This window comes from Ischnura elegans, chromosome X (genome assembly GCF_921293095.1).
Source record: "Ischnura elegans chromosome X, ioIscEleg1.1, whole genome shotgun sequence".
NCBI classification, from domain to species: Eukaryota; Metazoa; Arthropoda; class Insecta; order Odonata; family Coenagrionidae; genus Ischnura; species Ischnura elegans.
Window position 1 is genome coordinate 13694366 of NC_060259.1, and position 20572 is coordinate 13714937.

Below are 20572 nucleotides of genomic sequence, written 5' to 3' on the forward strand. Positions count from 1 at the left end.
ATCTGAGGTGGAGTCCAGTGACGTCATGGCAAAATTAGCTGTGCCGGAACGCACTTTCCATAACTTTTTTTAGAAGTGAAATATTACACTCTGTGTTTTGTTCATTACAAGTTATTATTTTTATTTTATGACAAATATTTTTGTAATAGTTACGAATGTATGTATCAGAAATTTTGAGGCAGCAAAATTGATAAAAGTTTTCTTTGACTGCTATGTCTTTTTTTAACCCGTGCCAGAGCGGCGTTCCGTCACCATGACACCTCTGGCGGAGTCGTAAGGAGTGTTCAATAATACTGAAGGTGAGTCTCACGTTCGTTTCATCACTTGGTGACTTGATTTAATTTTTTAACGCCGTTGGTGACTTAATGCAAATTCAATCTTATTATCAATTTTCAACAAATACTTTTCTCCACACGAGCGGTTTCTATACAGATCGTTTAAATGCCCTGTTTCGTAAAATAGATACCTGACGATGGCACGAAATGCACTGAAACCAGTCGTGTGAATTAAAGTATTTGTAGATGATTGCTAGTAAGTTTTAACTTACAATCTGTTATAACTCCATCGGATTATGCCTGAATCAACTGTCTATCATCGCAGGTTTCTGTTGGGACAAATCTTGGAGCAAAGAGTATTCGAATGCCTTCAAGTCATTGAAGTTCTCTCGTGGAAACATTAGGCGATGGAATGAAATGGAAAGCGTATTATGTTGCCCCTTATGGAAAAAGATCCTTTCACTTTCCAATGCATTTCGATAGTCGTCAAACTTCCGCCTATAACATACAATCGCCTCAAATTCAGGCAATTATTTTACGAGTAAATGGCGCTCACACATCTTTTACTTGCTGTTAACAAAAGGCTTGTTGAATGACAGTTTTATTTTTTATGGATTTGAGGGAACGATTTTACTTAGTTATAAAAATGTTTTTACTGGGAACTTCATCTATGCCTTCTAAAGAATACAGGTCGTTCGTCAAACCCACTTGTTGCTTACTCAAACCATTTTCGCTGATCGTGGATGCAATTGAGTTCACTTCCGTCGGTTTTTCGTTCTTTTCGCTGTTTTTGAGCTTTTCCTTGAGCTTCTTTTGTTCTTTTTGCATGAGTTCCATGAATTTCAGCGTTAGGTACTGGTTCACTTCCGGGCCATGGTAATCTTCGGGGAAAGAGGGAGCCTTGGGAATGATATACTTGTAGAGACGTTCGTTGATGACGTAGAGCTGCAGAGTGGAGTTGCAGTCCACATTAAACCACCAATCGCACGTGAAGAGCACCTGACTGAAGATGGTCCCGTTGGGGCAGAGGAAGGAAGCCTGTCCTCCGTTGAAGTCGCAGTAGTGCCAAGCCTGAGGACAAAATGTGTTCCAATTATCGTGGATGCACAAATAAAAGCACGAAATAATACTTTTATGTGATAACTAACTTAAAATTTTTATGAGTATCAAATGTTACTTTCACTTTAAAAGTTACTGGATTATAATAAATACTACCTTAGCCTTAGAAAATAGTGTTCTTGGGACTACGCATCTGCGATAATATTCTATGAATTAAAATACAGGTTGGCAACTTGGGCGTGCGGACCTTATGCAGCTCTCAAAATAATTTCGTACCGCCCGCATTACCAGTTCTGCCCATCTATATACAAATAAATTCAGAGGCAAGGAAATAAAGGGAACATATAATAGAATAGAAAAAAGGCGAGGACAACGGTGATGTGGTACTACCCCCATAAACTTTTAATTAATAAAATAAGAAAAAAACATAGATCTCTAATACACCTCGTGCGGAAAAAAATTGCTCCCCATCCCTGCTCACCACTTACTTATGGTATGGTATTTGGAGGAGGCGACCGACAGCTGAGGTCATTTGCGCCATGAGGGAAGGGTAGGTAAGGAAGGGTGGAGAGAAACCCGGCGTCGGCATTAGCCTGCTCTTGACGAAAGGCACCAAGGGGACCACGGCTTAACGTCCCATCCGACGGACGGAGTGTTGCGCTTGAAATGTCCTCCACACAACACTCAAGCAGGGATCGGGCAGTCTCTGAAAATTCTCTGCCACTGCCGGGATTTGAACCCGAGCCCCCGGGGTGGAAAGCCAGCACCCTAGCAACCACGCAAACGCGAACCCCCACTTACTTTCCCGGCGCTCATGCCCCACAGGATATCCCGAGCGACTTGTATCCCATTCTCTCCCACCATAAATCCACCTCCCAGATTTTCCCTTCCACTCCACGGATCCCTTACAAGAGACCGCCACCTTCACCTCAGTGCCATCTTCAAAGCCACCCGCCCTCTTCCAAAATCGCATCCAGTCACCACTCGCCGTGCAACCGTCCCACATGTAAAACCTCCTGCAAGATTTTCTCTCCACCCCCCGCCTCTTTTCTCCCCAAACTCAAATGCCTCCCGATATTTCCCTCCACCACCTGTACGTCCACCAACATCATTTACCTCCTTCATTGCAACCTCTGCCCCGCTTTCTATGGAGGCCAATGCACCACCTCCCTCAACATTAACAATAAAGGAGATATTTCAGTGAACCTCAAATTTTATGCTGTCAAAGACTAACTAGTAACGATTATAAGTTCCTGGTATGCATTCACTAGCCGCAGAAATAGATTTAAGTTTAGTTATAGATTAGTTTTCTTAACTTTACTACATTCTGTAAATTTTAACAATGCTTACTATGTATACAGAAGTATTTGGGTTGCACGTAGCGAATTTTAGCAAAGTTAAGCCAAGTTAAAAATGTGACCCGCAGGCATAAAAAGGTTGCCGACCCCTATTTTCTATGATCCGATCTGCCATTTAAGACATGAACTATTCGTGGCAGAGGCTAAAAGACGCTAGGATTCGTGAAGCGTGTTATGGGAAGCTGTCCACATGAAGTTGGTCCAGATAGGTGCACTCGTCAGGCTGCCCCTCGAGTATACAGCGAGCTCATGAGATGCGGCGCAGAAAGATTTCATTCGTGTATAATACGGAGGAAAATTGCGCGATCCGTCAAAAACTGCTACGAGCGAACAAAGATCGTTACTCAGCTTTTACGAGAATTAGGCTGGAAGCCGCTAGAAACTCGTAGGCTATGTTCAAGGTTATAATGCATGAGAGATACCTTTCATCGCGACCCGATGAATACCATCTCAGAAGCTCACCATTTTTCTACTGATAGGTCCTACAGAAACAACGAGAGAGATATTTTGCCGAACGGGTACGCATAGTAATTCGTTTTTCCCCTCAGCAATAAGGGACTTTAATTAACAAAGTACATGGCCTTAAAGTTGAAAAAATTTGGCAAAAACTGGCCCTATTAAAGTTTTTTTCGAAACTCAACATATTTAAACTAATAGCACACCCTTTATTAGAATTAGTAAATATATTACTGGATATTTGTTTTCCTGATATAAGGCGAATGTGAAATGAAATATTAATAGATAAATAAGACCACACGTATTCTTGACAAAGACTATGGATCCAAACCGTATTGTCGTGTAAAACGCGTCACGGCATTCCATGTGTTCAGAGATCTGCCTCGGACCGCGCGGCAAAGTCAAAACATGGATTTTAATTTTAGTATTACCAACGGTTGCAGATTATTTCTTTTGGATGGGCACTCTAACAGCTTTGCTGTAATTGTGGGGTAAATATCTTAGAGTAAATTCCTTCTTCTTATATCGCTACATGCGGGCAAGTATTTTACTGAAATCAGCGTCCGCCATTTTGCAATGGATCGACGATAAATATCAAATGGCAGTGAAGAAATTAGATTATAATAAATGGCAAATAAATATTATACTATTATGTATATCGATTCTTTCATTCAATTCTTTTGCTATAGTGGATTCACTTTACAACATCCGTCAAGTTCAGTTTCCCCTCGGCTGTGGCTTGCCGCACGGTCAACAAATCAATCTTAATTTCGGCGTCGCTGGCGCTTGAAGATCACCTCTTCGGATCTCTTTCTGCAGGCTTTTTCGAATACGCAATTTAATATCTCGAGGTAACTCTTTGACCCGTTTTTTTTCTACTTCAGTGTAGAATTTCGACGAAAAACAGGGTCCGTGATTTATGTCGCATCGGTCGCAAACACAGACACTAATTCGTAAAAGTTGACATTAAACAGTTTAATAACATTTTGAAGTACTACAAAGGTGTCCTTTTAGTTTTAATATGCTGAGTTTCGGAATAGTTCAATACGGGAAATTTTTGCGGAATTTGTTCAACTTTAAGGCCATCTACTTTGCTAAGAAGAAGCAAGCTATGAAAAACGCTGAGGGTCAAAACAATCAATAATGGATTGAAAATTACTGCGCTGTTTCACCGTCCATACCCTAAAAATCGTTTTTGATATTTTGGCCAGCTCATTTCGATATCCGCCCACTCGTCGCTGGGTGAAGGGCGTTGGGAAGGGCGTGAAGGAGTGACGGGAGGAAGTGAACGGGCCCTTTTCTTTTGATGGTCGATTGTCCACTTCTCGAGCCATTCGCGATGAAAAATCGACGCCCTTAAGCCTTCCGCCGATTAACTTGACGAAGGCACGAGTTTGTCCCGAACGTTTCACTGCTTCTCAGCTACTCCTCGGCCTCGCGCAAGGGTCTCGCTTGGTTTGTCGTTGTTTACACACATCAGAGCAATTCCTTTCATCAATGAAAGAATCTCCGGGAACGAGTAAATAAAGTAGAACTCTCATGACGTCACCAACTCATGAAAAATGGGCGACATCTTTCGCGTTTTCTTATTTTTAACTTACGAAAGAATGGCAAAATGGAGAAGATATTTTTCACCGTAATATATCATTCTTTTTCGTCCGCCCAATTCTTTTATGGAATTGTGATTTCGAGTCTTAGGCCCATTATGGATTGAGTGAAGGAGAAAATGTTTTTTCGAACAAAAGAAGGATGTCTATGGCTCATGACGGGAGGTCAGTACGTGATATAACTAAAATGGCATTCCAGCTTGTGAGTGGACCTACCTGTTGATTTCTCTCCTGAAAGAAAATGAACACATCTCCCTTGCTAAGAGGCGTCTGCCGAAACTCGCGTTGATTCTCTGTGGAATTCCTCATCGCCCTTAGCGAAGAAAGGTCCTTGCGTGACTCGAACGCGCGACTTTCGGAAAAAAAGGAAGCGAATTCTCCGTCCACTTGACCACGCTTGCAGTGGAGAGAGGGTCGGAAGGGAAGTGATATGAAGAGTAATGTACAGTCACTTTCAAAAGTTTTAGGACAAAGTTTGTGGCTTCACTTCTGCTTTTCGAGAAATTTTAGCTTCCCTTACTCTTTTTGTTTTCCTCGGTTACTCACCGAAAATATTTAGTTTGCGCGTGAATATGTATGCACTCAGAGGGAGGTTTTACTTGCAAATTGATCATTCTGTTTCGATTTATGTCGGATTTGATGATTATTTCGTGCGCATTTACTGCGTACTTGCCCCGGTTTTCACAGTTGGTTTCTATTTTACGTATTATAAAGTTCCCCATGCAAGTAGTTCCGGTGGTCTAGTTGAGAGGACACACAACTGTGATTACGATGGATGGATGGATCGAGTCTCCGACGTATTACACATTATTCTTATATTTTTTCTGATCCTACTCTCATTTTGTGTTTCTTTATATATTTAAAATCATTTTAAATTCATTGAAACAGCATCATATACTTTAAAAAAATGTAATGAGCCACGTTAAAGTTGAGAATAGGTCAAGTGTGGTCTTATCGTTTTTAAGAAGGGCCACCTTTAAAAGGCAAGGGATTCGGGAAAAGTGTTAGCTGGTGGTGAAGGGCGGATATAAACCCGGCGTTAGCGTTACTGAACAGTTCAAAGACTGGCGCAAGGAGTAGCACATTTCGTTTTATTGCTAGGAACGCATTATTTTTTTTTCGATTAATATTGATCTTGATTATTTGCTAGAGCTCATTGGCTTCGCACTCTTCTCGGTTGTCTCCGTTAAATGTTGCTATCAGATTCGAAAACTTATTTGCACCTTAGTTGAGTGTGCCGCATTTTGTGATGATCGATTTTGGTTCATTTACCTTTTTTGCGTGATTATATGATGTGTTATTTGAGTTATGTAGCGTAAATAGCCTTCGTAATCATCAAATATTACTTCACTTGGGTTTCGTGTAGATCGCGTTCTCTGATTCTCAATTAATGCAACGATTAAACTAATCTCCCAGGACAGATTCGTCCCATTAATCGGTGGGCTGAAAAAATACTTATTGAAGTTATACCCCCAGCAGCAGAGAAGGTTGTCTCAGCGTTGTAGTAACGTTAAAAATGTTGCATTGTAATGTTAGCGTTAGCGCAGTGTTTTGACAACGTTTAATGGCAACGTTACTTTGCAACATTGTGGGCAACGTTTTTATTTGCCTTTCAGATTTTCCATTTCACAATCAAAGGTTTAATCGTTTCTAAAGTCCATGAATCGCGTTTTAAACCGAACTTTTGGAGATGCATCGACTTTCGTCACTCGATTCCACTTAAAATATTTTCAACGAAGGCGCCAAGAAACTAAGTCTGAAATCCTCTAGGTAAGGAACGCAAAATAATTTTCCATAATCAACGGTTAAATCGTTTCCAAAGTTCATAAATCGTGTTTTAAATAACATTTTTGGAGATGTTTCGACTTTCGTTATTCAATTCCACTTGAATTATTTTCAGCGACTACTAAGTCCGAAAATCATCTGGGTAAGGAACGCAAAAAACACAAATTAAGTTAAATCGCATTAATAAAATCGCACGGATAGCAGATTTTTCATATCATACCTGCTGCAAAATTGCCATATCATACCTGCTGCAGACAGCAAGCTATATGTATTTATTTACGGGATAACTCGTTAACCTTATTCTTAAATATAACTTCACAGATGATAGACAATAGAAAAAAATTAACACTCATATATAATAAACTCATTAAAACTTTGGACTTCGATTCTTAAATGTCTCTGTCTTATTTGGGTGGGCTCGGGCCTACCCTGGCCCACCCCTGGCCCTAGGACGATCGCTAATCCAGGTAGCATGCAAACTTAAGGCAAACTTGTCGCAGGGTTGTCATTGGCTTGTCACAACAAACCTTGTCGCGGCAAGTTTCAGCAACTTGCTGTGACAAACTAATTCTGGCTTGAAAGCTATGTGCAAGCTTGAATAAAGCTTACGAGTTATGTGAACACATACTAGGCGTAGACTTGTACATCACACCTGCAGAAAACATCCATATCGCACCAATAGCAGGTTTGTCATATCATACCTGCTCCAAAATTGCCATATCATACTTGCTGCAAACAGCAAGCTATATTTATTTATTTGCGGGATAACCCATTGACCTTATTCTTCAATATAACTTCACAGATGACAGACAATAGAAAATAATTAACACTCATATACAATAAACTCATTAAAATTTGTTTAAATCTAAAAGTCTAAATTTAAACTTCAGCATCACATTCTGTTTTATCGATAACAAACCAAGTGTAGTTGATTGAAATGTATTATTTAAATAAGTTTACTTGAATTAGTATTTTTATTTATCCTACAATGCACAGTAAGAGTCTAATGTACGTCGATACCATTTTTTCCGTAAACTAAACACTTGAAAAACAGATGAATTCGAGGAGAGGAGCATCATTTCACATAACTTTTCCAAGCCATTTGGATTCTTTTCCCCTCAGCTGCCATAAGACAAGTATTTTTCTTATAAAATCATATGAACCAGAGCCACGATCACTATTGTGACTCTAGTTTGGTCTTAGATTTACTGACCATTATTTCAAATATATCCTCATAAAGCCATGGATACACTTATACTTATTATCTTATAGTATGGGTCCAAAATCCCCCTCACTGAGACAGGGAAAAAAGTAAAACTTGAAGTACTCAGTGGCAGTCAAAACACCACCATTTTTACTTCACAGTATTTAGGAGCACATATATACCTCTAATTTAAAAAATTGGATGAGTTAAAAAGTCTGCCTTTTGGTGATTATTCTGAAAATATGAAGAAATGTTTTTGAGCTAAAAAAATCGGTTAATTAACAATTTTTGACATTATTTTGGCTAATAGCAATGCAGGGGGATGAAAGACGTTGCTATGGAAGCTACGTACATGCTTACACAAGGGGTCATAATTTTATTCAAATATATTATTTGTTTCTGAGCTATGAATCTTTACCTTGTGTCCTGCACACTGGAATTTGAATCCACCTACCGCCACTTCGGAGCAAACACCTCAAGCTTCGACCCCTCATACCTAGCAAACCATGAAAGTGAGGGAAGAAATATTTTTTGCATGGGTAATTAAATAGGTGGTAGAAGCTAGCGACAAACATTTCATAAAAATCCGAATCGGTGGGAGCCATGGCGTGGGAGAACTGACATGGAATGAACCCAAACTTTGAAAAACTAAAGAAAAATATTTGGCCCACATTATGTAAGTTTCATTTGTTTCAAACTCTTTGCTTTGGCGTTACTCTAACACTAAGAACTGGATATTTATTAAAAACTTCGTCAATAAAGAAGAATAATCTAAATGGTGATATGCATAACGTGAAAATGAAATAAACAGTCTCAGAGTTATTTAAGTTTGTATACAAGAGTTTGGCGTGGAAAACACACTCAAAAAACCCACTTTATGAAAATAGTTGATAATATTAAGCATTTATAATCTGGCTAATATTTTAATAATTACTCATCTAGGTGGTGATGAAGCAAGCAAAAAGGTTGAGCAGTTGATACCCTTTTGAGGGATCTGGAAGGATTCTACAAAAGGAAAACAGAAGGGAAAGAAAAGCCTTTCTTCTCTCTTTTTATACCAAGCAATAACTAGTAAGTGTCTATTGTAATTAAAACTGTTTCCTAGCTCATGATAAGTAATTTCGCTGTATTTCACTTTGGAAGGAGCAGCTAGGAAAGTTTTTAACATATTCGCTGGTATGGATACTTAGGCTTGCATAAGTTTTTACCTCGCACTAAAAACAGAGAAGGAGACATGCACAAGAGATGACAGCCAAAAGCTGCTGTCTAGTAGTTTATTTGTAACAAGAGAATGTTATTAAACATTATATTTACCTCATAAGTTTTTTCCTACTCTCTACATTAAAGATGCACCACTTTTTATGTGAGTAGATGCCATACCATTTCACATTTATAGGCTTTACATATACTCGTTTCTACTTCGCTCAATCATATGTGTCGGTAGAGTAGTCGCCTTATCCAGGGAAGCGCAATTTGGATGCAGTTGCGCAACAGTTAGAAGGCGGATGATGGAGCTAAGTATTCAACTCCACAAACCTGCCCTCAAGCCATTTCTAGCAGACCGACAAAAACATTCGAGGCTGTTATTCAGCAGGAACAATTTAGTTAGCGAATAGGCTTTTTGGGACTTCACAACTTCCGTTAACGATAAAAAGTTTCGCAATTGGTATAAAATGAGGAAACATTGATTTGTGGATTACGAGGAATACCTGGTATGACCTGAATTTAATCTCATCAAAATATTACCTGACATCCAGTTTCTGGGTCGCCAAAAAATCCCTTGTACCGCTGATCCTTGCACGAGAAGCTGGTCTGGGGGATGGCGCCGAAGGTCGGGTAGTCCCTGCCCGGCCGTCCCGCCACATTGCTCTGCTTCTGGGCCGGAGGTGTCGCCCGCAGCGGGTAGAAGGGCAGCGCCGGCCGCCACGCGTCCAGCGGCGACGGCCGCAGCGTTGGGCGCCAAGCGGACAGCGGTGGCGGCGAGCGCAGCAGGGGTGTGAGGCGGGCGCGTGCCAAGGCGTCGCGGGAAGCGTCGCCCAGCCGCACCACGATGCCGTCGACCGACCAGCACTGCACCAAGAGCACTGCTGCTGCAAACGACGCAGGCGTGCAAATTAGCGATGCTAAACCCTTGACACAAGGTCACATTGAAATTACATTTTTCATTATAGAGAATAAGGCTCGCGGCTGAGCTTAAAGGCACCGATGGCGTCCACCGAGTTGCGGGTAGTGGGTCGACTTCTAGATATACAGGTTAGCAGCCAGCTAGGCGAGTTCTCTCGTCAAATAAGCAGTCGTGGACAAAACGCGACGCCGTACTGAGGGCCTATCCTGGTGGCCAGCGTTGGCGGCGGCGTTGTTCGCCGCCACCCCCGATTTTTTTTTACTGTTTTAAATGAAAATAGACACCGAGGGGATACCGGCGGCAGTTTCAGTACCTTTCTATTCAAAAATTTAATCCTAAAAAGATGAAACGAATAGTATGGAATACGAGGACCGGCTCAAGCGCTCCGAAAGCGCACGATGGTTGCCGAAGGCTAGCTGACGTCACGCACAGTGAACTTCTCGCGGAACCCGTCAACTCCGTCAACAAACCTGTGATCCTCCGTCAGCGAAAGAAAAGGAGGGTGAAAATGGATGAAATTAGGAAGAAGGCGTATAAATATTGATTGCTTTATACTGCTTTGTATAATGACCACAATAAGAAATCCGGGAAAACGTTTTATTGCAGTGCCTCTTAATTTTCGTGTGCGAAGGAAATGGTTCACTGCAGCAAGGCGATGTGACCAAAAATCAACGGCAAGACATCGTAATATTGCTGTGAAGATCATTTTAATGTTAGTATTAAATTTATACTAAATGCCATTATTGCATATAAAAATTTCAACGTCAGTTAACGTGATTTTTTGTTTTACTTGCGGTATTCCAAAATAAGTCGATCGGACGAAAACAATTTAAATTAAGTTATTTGAAGGGAAATAATTTGCCAAATGTTAAGAATAAGTATTTACGCTACTATTCAATGATCACCGAAGTTAATTAAATGTAACGTCTGATTAAATTTACGTCATGGATTTGCTCTCTGGAACATTAAAGATTGCCACCAGAGACATTTTCATCACTGTCATGAAAATTAAATTAAATGACAGCTTGGAGAGATTAGGGGACCAATTCCAAATCAGTGAGACAAGAGTTTCTGTTATCCACACAACTTCGCCTCTTATTTCGCATTGCTTTAAAAATTTAATATTTTTTCCGAATCATAACAAATTAGCTCTACCTTTGTCTTTTCGAGCCAATTACAGAAATGTGCAGTCTATAATTGACTGTTTTTAAATCCAAATTCAAAAGCCCTCTGATGCAAAAATACAAGATTTGACATGGAGTGACATTTAAAAATGTAATACCATAAAATATTTAGTATCTTGTGAACCAAATGGATTTGTAAATTTTGCTTCCTCTGGGTATGGCGGAAGGTTAAGTGACCAAAACATTTTTTCCTGTAGTTTCTTCTGATTCTGTGCTCAGGACAAGCTCTTCCTTTCACAGTAGGTATACACTGCACAGTATTATTGTTTCTTTGAAGTTGGAACATAACAAACTGCTGAATCGCCGTATTCTTCTCTTGTAGCGCTGAAATAGTTTCACACTGACCGACCACGCAGTGGCACCGGTACAAAGTCGGTTAGCCGCCGGAAATTGACACTGCGGATCACCGGCGCCGGCTCAAAATCCAAGCAACTTATCGTTTGACCGGTATAAATCCCACATGTGTGCTAGCAGCGCTTCACCGGTAAAATATTGGCCGGTTTTTTACCGGCCGTACAAAATCGGTGTGTGTGCAAGGGCCCTTACAGCAACATTCACAGGAATTGACAATAATTCGAATTTTTCTCGGAGTGCTTCAATCTGTTTTACTATTCAGACGAATCTGAGACGAACAAAAGGAATTATTTTACGATATTAGTTCCCTTGTGTTACCAAATTTTTTATAGACTAGAAATCATCAGAGGCCTCAAACACTAAAAAAACAGCATTGCGTGACAGGGATTTGTGATAAATATGAAATGTACGCTTTGAGTGCCATTTCAGCGTTTACCAGGGGATAATTCGAATAAAAAGGGAAACCAGGACAGGGTATATCGTAAAAAAATAAAGTATTTGATGTAAAATATACTCATAAGTACGATTAACATATTTAACAGTGTTATCATAGTTAATATGCATTAACTCTTCGAATTTTCGGATCGCTAAAACTGCCTTCATTGCTTTTAAAATCAATAAGCACTCATTTTAGGCACAGTATTATAATTAGCCTTCACTAAACCACAATCCACAGCTGTTTCTCACCACGGCATCCACAGATTCAAGCACGGGACGGATAACGGCGTTCACTGAAAGCTTACAGTCAACGCAATCCTATGCGAAGAAGATACTCGTGGAAAATACCTTGAGATCTTAGAAGATTCCAAACCGGAAAGAATATCTGGTAGAGTTATACAATGGGAAGAGCCTAAGAACGAAAGTTATTGAAAACAAAAGGAAAGTGGATAACGATGATATGGGAGCCCCAATTTTAAGATCAGAATTTGAGGCGGCAGTAAGAGACCTGCAGAGGAATAAAGCATCAGGAATTATGATTTTCCAGCAGATCTAATTACAAATTCAGGAGGCAATATGGCGAACTAGCTGTACAACATCGTTGCTGAAATGTATCCAATAGGTGAGGTGCCAAAGGACTTCGAAAGGAACATTATAATCCCAATTCCTAAGAGGAAAAGAGTGGAGGACTGCGAAGATTTAAGGACTATAAGCGTGACAACACATGCGTCGAAACTGACAAGGATCATCTACAGAAGAATAAAACGAAGAGCAGAGTAGTACTTGGATGAAGACCAATTAGGATTCAGTAATAGCAAAGGGCCAAGGAAAGTAATATAGGCCCTTAGGCTGCTCATGGTACCAGGGGCGCAGCTAAGAATTAAGCCGAGGGGGGGTTTTAGGCGCAGCTAATACTTAGGGGTGTGGGGGTATTGCATACCCGCCAGGATAAGCGGGAGTTGTGGGGGCCCTCCTCCAGAAACATTTTAAGAATAAAGGTTCAAAATGGCAAGTTTTACGGCTTTCTGAGGGATGTTTGATTAATCCTAACACTATGCTATAAGTAATACTGATCCAATAAAGTAAAATCGATTAAACTTTAAAATTTCCATGAGCACTGGGGGGGGGGGTTATCCCCCAAAACCCCCGCCCCTCGCTGCGCCACTGCATAGTACGAACTTCGTATTACAAACAAAAATATTCGACCCGGTGGCGGCTGGTGGTTACATATCCAGGGTGTGCATTCGAAAAGATATACGATGATGAAAAAGGGCATGAAGTTGAAATAAATGCTGCTAAATGGCGCTGAATGCATTGACGGACTAGAATCCTGAGCGCAAGTAGTGTAGGTGGCAGCTACACCGCTACACTACCTGCGAGTTACTCACCAAATATGCGCGTGCGCACTCGCGTCGTTTTGAGTCTGCTCCCAACACCCATTTGAACATGGCATGCTCCCCCGCTTTCCTCGTCCCGCCCCAGCACCCTCCAGCGATCGCATAGACCGAATATGCGGCCGGCACAATGCCACGGGATCGCACGTCTGTATAGCGGTGAATTCGCCAAGGAGATAGCTATAGCGTTTGGAGCTTCATACCTCATCCATAATTAGACAGGATTTTTATCTATCTCGTGGTAAAGGAATAGTTTTCTTTTATAATTCATTTATCTTTGGGTGTGCACTTGCGAACATGTGTATATGCACGCGTCGCCACTGATTCGACCGCGGAAGTGAGTGTAAACGTTAGAATTCCTGTCGCCTCATTTCACGTCTTTTCAAACGACCGCTTCCGTCACCAATCAACTCAACCGCCTTTTTTATCAATTCGAAATTCTGGCTTATGAAAAAATGAATGAAGGCACATCCTTCCGGCAGATTTATCTGGAGTGCCTCCCCCTAACAATCTCTTAGCCAGGACAAGTCTTCCACTCATCGACGACGTTCAAACTCACTGCGTTTATCCTCAGCCATTCGTAGCAACAGTCTTCATAGGTGCGAACGACTAGTCTACAAGTCCACCTCTTTACGCTTTTACTTTACACTCATGAAAAATTCCAGGTGCTAATAATTTTCTGCCTAGCCTGTTTCTCGTTTGCCGACCTTAAAGGGATATACGGATTACGATATATGGGATACGATATACGGGATTTTTCGGTCAGTTGTGGCTTTATTTTTTTTAAAGTTGGTCATAGGTGTGGATATTGGATAAAAGCCTTTGATATAACCGGGCGCGGCAACATCACGTGAAGTTTTCTCTCTCTCCGCTCTCGGTGTTTGCTCTAAGCATCCAGGAAAAGAATAATGGCTTTTAATATCCAGCTCTCGCCAGTGCTTCTAGCAGCTTTCCCTCTTAGAATGACTGCTTTGAGAGTCAACATTCCGTCGCCATCTCGGAAGGGAAAAAAGTTAGTGTTTTTTTCATGTTTTTTTTCACTTTCAAAAAAATTCCGTGTGAATGGTGACGGTGTTTCCTTCCCACCTCCGGCGGCTTGACCTTGTAAATGAAAAGCACAAAAGAGCAGTATTAGTGCACCACCAACTTGGAGGCGAATATGAAAGGCGGTGGTGGTTGGCGTTGTTTAGACAATTGCTCTCGTGCTGCATGCCTGAGGCTAAATAATGCCGACTGCATTTCTTCTTCATTATGTCATCAATCGTAGCCTTCTTTATTTTATATATTTATTAATTTATTTAAATAATTTTTCACATACATCCGTGACGCCAATATAAGATGATAATGTTATAACAAGGAGGCCGTCACAGAAGTTGTAAATTTATAACAGGTGAGCCTGCTGGTCTTAATTAAGAATCTGTTAAAAACGGAGCATATAGTTTCCTTCGTTGAAAAGAGCAGATGGTTCAAAAAACGCTATAAATGCGACCTAACGAAGAATGTTAGATAGTATGAAATCAAGCTATTAGATAATCAGAGAGTACCAATGAGAAATGACTTGAGAATGAATATGGAAAGTAATCGTTATTTATTAGAAGGCACGCACGATACTCTGAAGGAAAGCCCTGTCCAAAAATTCCTTATCATAATCATCATGAGTCCGCAATCCGAAGAGTGACTTATAGAGGTAGCTCTCCAATCTGCCCTCCCATCAACAAATATTTTCATATGCATGCCCTTTCGGCATCCTTGATAACCTGTCCTATGTACTTCGTTCTTAACATTCCTTTGCCTTTCTTCCCATCCAATTGTCTTCGTCGCGCCATCATGTCTCCCCATGTGGTCGACTAATATTTTGGATTTTTAACCGGCTTATCTCTTCTTCCACTCTTATTACGGATATCCTCATTACTCACTCGGTAGATCCATTTGAACTTCATCATTATTTTCTGAAGCTCCACATTTCGAATGCTTCCACTCTGTACTTCTGCTGTCCATGCCTCGCTGCCTCAAAGACACTCGCTCTATGCATTAGCATATGATTAAATGTTTCCTTACTTTTATGCTCGCGTTCTCGGTTATAAGTAGATTCTTCATGTAAAAATCCCCTTTCGCTTTTGCTATTCTGCTGACTAATTATATCCATCGTAGGTTAATCGGCTTCCTTGGTGGAAAAACTCTTTTACCTCTTCAAGCTCCTGTGTTCTTCTCATATCCCTCAACGGTTGAAAATGAAAATGTGAGGAGGAGCCCTCTCGCTCGGACTGCATTCCTCGTGGCCAGTATGCCGTGACAAATTTTGCAACTCAATCAAGATATGAATGAGTCTTTGGAGTTTTCACACCTTCAATTTTTTCTATGGAGGTAAGAGACCGAGAAACATGATCAAATCCGTTAATTCCTAATTTGGAAAGAGATAATTAGTCTTGGAGGTATAACGGAAAACGAAGAGTGATGTAATCACATTCGTTGCACGACGGGAACTACTGGGCGGAGTGCGTGCGCGCAGTGCTTGCTCGATAAAGGCACGGGGCACGGAATTGCGCAGGCTAGAACTGCATTGATTTCTAAAATGGCGTGGAATTGCGCGAATGCATGAACGGAATTAGAACAGGGGCTATTTTGCCATCTCAGGTCCACGCATTACCGCATGTGTTCTAGCAATTCACCGCTTTACACGACCCAATTTTGACTGCGCCGTCGTACACGTCAGATTGTGCAAGTACGTGCCCCGTGTAAAACGGCCTGATGACAGCAGCGCCATTCAGCTGGAGGAAGGACGAAAGCCACTCAAGTACGAAATTGATTAGGGTTGCTCGATGCTTAGAACAGAATTTAGAAACATATATTCTAAACGATAGGGAATTATTCAAATACTTAATAGTGTGGGAAATCACGACGGTGGATGTGAAAATAAACGCCAATGTTCGTTTATTCTGGGTACTGTAGAGGTATGAAGAAGTCTTCATTTCATATTCACACACATTTTTCTTACAATATTGCCATGAAACGACGATATCATTTCTTCAATGCAGTATGAATCATTTTGTGACGCGTAATGTACAAAAATTGACGATGTGATTAAATACAGCTACCTGGGTGTCATAATAGATCAGGGTATCACATTTATCTAAAATAAATACCTCCCTAAATCATTTTGTGTACCAATTACACTACCTTACTATGTCAATTAATGCAAGCGGGATGAGAATCTTATATCTTATACAAATAGGGAGTACTCTAAGATATGGTATTACGGTATGGGGAACAATTGAGAAAACCACATAAGAAATAATAAAAAAAACAAGCGAAGGTAAGAAATGAATAAAATCCTTCATGGTTCCAAACATGAAATAAAAGATGATGAATTATATAAAAGATAGAATTCACAACCAGCGGAGAAATTATTCAAGTATTTATTATCATCGAAAACTATTATAATGAAAAATACAAGGTACATGATGTAACTAACAATAAGATGCAATCCTCCTTGAAGGATAATGTAAAATATAAGGTTAAAAGTGTATCACCATTCGTGGTGAAAACATATGTGTAGCAGTACCGAAAATTTAATGCCATATGCCATTAAATTAATAAAAAAAAACAAAGGTAAATTGAGTGATGTCAAAATAGATTAAAAACTGGCTTTTGCACTGTTGAAAAGGGCATATAGACATAACTAGACGAAAGAAGAAAAATTTGCGAACCTGTTGACAATCTTTTAATAGCTTAGCAGGACTGATATTTTCAGCATAATGTGTACTGCAAAATATTGTAGCACAATATATATTGTTGCTTTCTTTTTTATTTTTTTCAAGGTACATTTAAATGTTAGTATTTTTGCTGAAAATGTTAGTGTAGTATTAGCTTATGCAATGTGAAGAAGAGTAAATAAATATAATAGGCCTGCTGATAAGCTAATATAGTAAGTAGATTAGCAAAAGCAGTACTTGTAAACAATATATTATACTGCATTATTATATTGACACACTGGATATTGTTTCTCCTAAGTACATTTAAATTTTATATTTCTACTGAAGTGTCCTATTCAATTCTGTAAAAATTGCTGTTAAATAAATTGTTAAATGACAAAAAAATATAATAATAATAATTTAAAAAAATATAATGATTATTTTTATCAATATTCATTATTATTGTTGTTATTATCATCAAAGTATTCTGACGCTTAAGAAAAGTTTTCATGGAGTATTTGCAAATTATTTAGGCAGTCTTTCCACTTCAATTCACAATAAGACCATCTCCCTTTTAGTCGATCTTAATAAACCTAATCTCTTCCTTCCTCTCCCTAGCTTACCCAACATTCTTCCCTCTAATACTGTAGTCAGCCTCCCCTCCCCGCTCACCTCTCCCTTCATCCAAACCTCCTCCGTGTGTTATCTCGAGGATTTCTCTGCCCTCCCACCACGTCGAGCACTTAGTTGCTCCTTCTCCTCTACGTCCACTTAACCATTTCCATTTTCCTCCATTCCCAAAACCAGAACACTTCCAATCTTTTTTCATTCTCTTCCCTCCTAAGTGCCTCGTGTCCGCACCGTTTAGCGATTAAAAAAATCCAGTTTAGACTCTTCCTTGGCTTTTTCTATATACTCTTACGCTACAATCCTCTCGTCAGCTCTTTCCTGTTCAAGAACGGATCCTTTGCTAAAGCAATTCTATTCCTGATATCCGTACTACTGTATCCGTTTTCCTCTCAATTACTACCAAAATAGTACATGAGAGTTGCCACCTGCTCAAGTTTTTGCCCACCTACTTTTTGTCTTTAGCCTTACATCCCTTACTCGTGATGTTAGAGTGATGGAGAAATTATGAGGCACGTAGTTTCCATTTTTCCATCCGACATTTTTCCTGCGTCTCTAAGTATTCGCGACGAAAAATCGACGGTATAAACCATTTCGCAGATAAGTTGATGACGTCACGATTTCCTGCCGAGCCTGTCACCACTTCTCCGCTATTCCTGGGGCTTGCCAACGAGGTTGTAAATATACGTGTATTTACAACCTCCTTGGGGCTTGCGCATGAAAAGAATGAATACGGCACTGCGAGTTCCAAAATTTAACGCTAATTTCCCCGTTTATTCACAAATAACGCCACGACACCCTCACGCTAATTTTCGCGCTCATTTCACCGCCGCCGCCATTGACGACGAATTGTGAATCTCACGCATCGCATTCTCCAATCGCATAATATATTGCTAATGTTTTGTGTAAACCGGCCTCACTTCTCCGGAAACACTTAGAGCGTGGTGGGCTGCTAACCTTTTGCAGTGCAGGTCACTTTTCCATTGGGACTGGCAGTGAGCGGGAACCGCGTTTCTTTTCTCCGTTGACATTTCGCCATGCGTGAGCGTCCCGAAACTCGAACGGGGTCGCGTGTGAGCAACCAGTTCGATTGTCCGCGCTTTCCCTCGACTGGCCACGCCACGGAATGCAGTTTTCGGCTCTTTTACACGCCGCCGCTGCACCGTTTTCGGAATACGCGCCGATTTGTGCGGCACTTCGGACGCGTGGTTCTTTTCGTGATTACTCAGCATTGGAAGGAACTAATTCCCACTCACCTAGCTCTTCTATAGATGCAGTTTTAATTCGTAGTCTTTCGGCAGATTAATGCATGATTTCACAATAAGGGGACACATTTTCTTCTGAGTAAGATATCACAAGCTATAGGGAAGTATAAATTTCTACAGAAAAGAAATTACCGGTTAAAGTTATCGGCTAAATGATTTTGGCAATCAAAATCTAGGAGACATCAAAGAAGATATCATTTATGTTGTCGTCATACACCAGAAGTCAGTCGATTCACGTTTCAAGTAATACAAAAATATAATTGTTTATGCTTTCCATTGTAAAATTATTGCCACGTTTCCCGAATGAAACTCACACCGGAGTCGTATTTTAATAGGCTCAGAATGCAGTTGGGAATGTTACCAAAACATTAAACTCATTATTTTCATTCTAAATAGAAATTTAAAAATACTATCAACAGAATAAAAATTTTCCCTAAAATTCATTTTGAAAATTTACATTTTATATTAATATGTTTGAAAATTAAATATATTGCATTGAAACGGTACAGAAACACATTCCCGAAGTCACTTTTCTCAAAGAAGAAGGGAAAAAAATTGAGATCATTTTATATGAAATTCTTAGACGTCTGCTGATCTGGAAACGAACTTGAAAATAAACTTCTGTTATTAATTTCCACAATTGCAATTGTATAATTAGAAAAAAACGAAGTATTTTCGTAATTAAAAAGTAAGAAAATCATTTTTGGCCAGCTCTTTTCGATTGAAGGGCTCAATGGCGCGGGATCACAGCAAATGACTTCGGCAGTCGGATTCCGTGCCCCAACACACCATTTGTCTTCTTTGCATATCCAACTTACTTCTGTCGCTGCTTTTGTCGAAGCGAAAGGAGTCCTCTAGAAGTGGGCTATTCAATTTATAAGAAGGCATGCCTCCCGATCGACCGATATTTTTCAGTGACGGATTATTCACTTCAAAATCATGCTTTCATCTTGAAATATTCAGCATACGTTATGTAAGCCCATTGGCGACTTCCCAAATTTGAAAATTATTGCAACCAATTTTTCAGTTGCTATTTTGTATACGTCAGAAAATGGAAAATGTTGAAAAAGTTAACAATGTTGACAAAGGTCGACTCTGTGTACTCTGAAAATGTCAAGAGGATAGCATAAGTTGTATAATACGTGACCAAAAGAAGGCAAGAGACGAGGGTCGGAGATCCCTCTTCGGAGGTCGGAGGTCTTGGAATCCGTTTCATTGACGACGGAGTGTGGTGGCCTAATGGCCAAACGTTGTCTGCTGCACTAAGGGCCCCGGAGTTAAATCCCGGGCGAAGGCTGTGGACATTCCTAAAAAACATTCTCGGTGCGAGATGGCCGAGCCACACACCTGTGCCTTAGACCGGAGTGAGCGCTACCCGTGACTATCCAAACAGACCTTCGAGTTCATTCACTGCGTGAGTGATTGATACCTGATGAGGATTAGAGAATAATAAAATCCGCATGATTAAATTAATTGATCTCCACTTTCATATTTTCTTATCATGGGCTCGTTCATCAAATTTTATCATCGCTTTGATAGGTCGAAAATTAAAAGATCTTCGCTTTTCCTTTTATCGATCCGTCGCCTACTTCTTGAACCATTGGAAAAATCGGCGCTCTCTGTCGGTCTGTGAATTGATGGCGGCGTCACGCGCTCCTGTTGAGCGGATCACCGCATCTCAGCTACCGCTCGTCTGCTTGTGATTCGTTGTGTGTCGCACACTTGCGGCGAATCCCGTCCCTCAGTGAG

The 20572-nt window shown here is 40.4% G+C and overlaps 1 protein-coding gene across 2 annotated transcripts in view; it reads right to left on the reverse strand.

The window, feature by feature from the left end:
- Positions 1-232: 232 nt before the first annotated feature.
- LOC124170823 overlaps positions 233-20572 on the reverse strand; it is a 69561-nt gene continuing 49221 nt past the window's right edge. The window contains exons 2-3 of one of the 2 annotated variants that reach the window (XM_046549800.1): positions 9491-9834; positions 233-1346 (exon numbers count right to left, since the gene is read on the reverse strand). In XM_046549800.1, coding sequence (XP_046405756.1) covers positions 906-1346; positions 9491-9834 — 785 coding nt within the window. In that variant the 3' untranslated portion in view covers positions 233-905. The remainder of the gene's footprint in view (positions 1347-9490; positions 9835-20572) is intronic. The other variant, XM_046549801.1, reaches the window with a different exon arrangement.